Genomic DNA, 2,164 nt, shown 5'->3' with positions numbered 1-2,164 from the left:
AAACACGCGAGCAACGCAACACGCTCGTGCACGTACGCGGGTTCCGAGCTTTTACACACGCGCACGTTCGTTTAATCCCGCACACACGTCCGTTACCCCCTCCAGTGCACCGCACGAAACTCGTACGCACACACGGGACCCAGAGCCGAGCTCGTTTATTCTCACCAATGCTCCAACACGCTCTCGCTCTGGCACAAGAACTCCGACACGCACACACACAAGCTTGCCCTCGCTCATTTATTGGCCTATACGCGAAAGCACGCACATGGACTTACTTGGAGCGCCGAACTTCGCAACGTTCTCCAACCCGACTTACGGGATATCCCGATATGCAGTTATACCCGTGTGCGTGTGTGCCGGAATGCTCGGCTCTGTGTGCGTGACTAACACGCTGCCGGGGCGAGAGCTCGGTGTGTGCACGCGCGTACACGCGTCTAGTTCGCGCAGTGCTGTAAAAACGCGAAAGGCGTCCTGTACGAAAATTCCCTCTCGAGGTTTGCGCGGGAAAAATACTCGCTATTCTTGGAGGCCGCTCGGTACCTATGGCGAATTACGTTTGGCAAGCGTGCCGTTGCAAATATTCATTATTTATACGAGTAATTGGATGGAAGAATGATCGCAGAAATAAATAAAACTTTCGTTCTCGTTTATTCGCGCGTATTGAATTAAATTGGCATTGATTTTTCTCGCGTTGGGGTGGAATAGGGTGAGATATGGGGAGGGGGGGGGATGAATGAGAGGCGATAAATAGGAGATTTAGATAAAAAAGGAAATTCGTGCGTTCGTTGATAGCGGGGTTCGCGTGGTAAGTGGGCGAAATGGGGAGGAGGGAGTTTAGGAAATTCGGTCGTGTTTGGCCAGTGAGTGTTCTGGCTTTTGCCGGGCTAGGAGGGGAAGGGGGGGGGGGACGCGTGCGTGAATTTGTGCGCGCGCGTTCACGCGTATGCGTGGGACCTTGAATCAAGCAGCCTTTGTCGCGCGAGACAGCGCAGCGGCACGAGCTTGGCGAAAGTCTAAGCGGAGCTTTTTGCTCTGGACCGCCTCGCCGCGCCGCGCCGCGCCTCGACGTGGAAAGCACTCCTTCTCCTTCTTCTTTTTTTTTTTTCTTTACCCTTGCTCTCTCTCTCTCTCTCTCTCTCTCTCTCTCTCTCTCTCTTGGAGCCGGTCGAACCCTTCTCCTCCACCAAACTCTCTTTTTTCTTCCTCTTTCTCCCCCCTCCCCCCTCAACCCCTTTTGTCTTTCCTCTTCCTCTTTTGTGCACGGTCCTCCAATTCGCTATTCGTTCTTCTTCTTCTTCTTCTTTCATCGTCTTCCCTTTGTCTCTTGTATCGATCCTGCTCCTTGGACCTATCCTCCTCATTCCTCATCGTCCTTCTCACTTTTCGCGTTTCTTCGTCCTCTCTCATTGTCCTCCCAGCTTTGTACTACCCAATCTTCTTTGTCTCCCGTATATATCGATAACGATTCTTCGTCTATCTTCCCTCTCTCTCTCTCGCGAGATCCGGTCGAATTTAGCGGCTTGTAAAAATGCCGCCGGGACGACTATGACGATCGGGGAAGTACGCGTTAAATGCTCTCCCAGTCGAGCGAAATAATCAACATTCAAAATTCCACAGACCCACGTCAACTTTCGCATCGATAAAATAACCGAGGAGGTCGATCGAGCGCTGCCGAAGGAAAATCCCAGCGAGAAACTGTCGTTGTATATCGTGTTGCTTCTGCGGGCACGAATCTGTACACCAGGTTCTTCGACAGCTGGTTTATGTGCATTTCTCGGAATGCCAGTTTCGCCGGGTGCTGAGTGCAGCGCGCGTGTGTAGCCGCGCGCACGCGCGCTCTCTCGCTCTCGCCCGCTTTCGAAAGAATCTCATCGTCGTATCGTTCGGTCGCACCGGGTATATAGCCGGGAACGTGCACTATGGCTCGCCGAGCAAGAGGCGGTATTGAATTTTTGTGCGTTGCCTATAGTCGATTCGACGAAAGCGCAAGGTCTGCTTGGCTGGCTGACGCCTGCCCGCCTGCTTGCTCGCCTTTCATCCGACTAGCAAGCAGCCAGCCTACCAGAGCCGCAGCACCACCAACCAGCCTTCCTTCCTCCTTCCTGTCTGCACTGCAGAGTGCAACCCACTACCGTCTTCCGCAGCCGAACCACGCGCTGACCAG

At 53.6% G+C, this 2,164-nt stretch overlaps 1 protein-coding gene across 1 annotated transcript; it reads right to left on the bottom strand.

Moving 5' to 3' along the window:
* Positions 1 to 271: 271 nt before the first annotated feature.
* On the bottom strand, positions 272 to 1,407 carry LOC136783507 (luc7-like protein 3). Its single transcript, XM_066743731.1, has 2 exons — positions 1,230 to 1,407; positions 272 to 540 (listed from the first exon to the last, which is right to left on the bottom strand). The coding sequence occupies exons 1-2, from the start codon at positions 1,405 to 1,407 to the stop codon at positions 272 to 274; spliced, it is 447 nt and encodes a 148-aa protein (XP_066599828.1).
* Between the last annotated feature and the right edge of the window lie 757 nt (positions 1,408 to 2,164).

Source organism: Prorops nasuta, unplaced genomic scaffold (assembly GCF_024137725.1).
Source record: "Prorops nasuta isolate Cenicafe-Biocafe unplaced genomic scaffold, Cenicafe_Pnas_1.2 PNAS00033, whole genome shotgun sequence".
NCBI classification, from domain to species: Eukaryota; Metazoa; Arthropoda; class Insecta; order Hymenoptera; family Bethylidae; genus Prorops; species Prorops nasuta.
The sequence above is the reverse complement of the archived record's forward strand: the minus strand, read 5'-3'. Positions and strand labels throughout refer to the sequence as shown.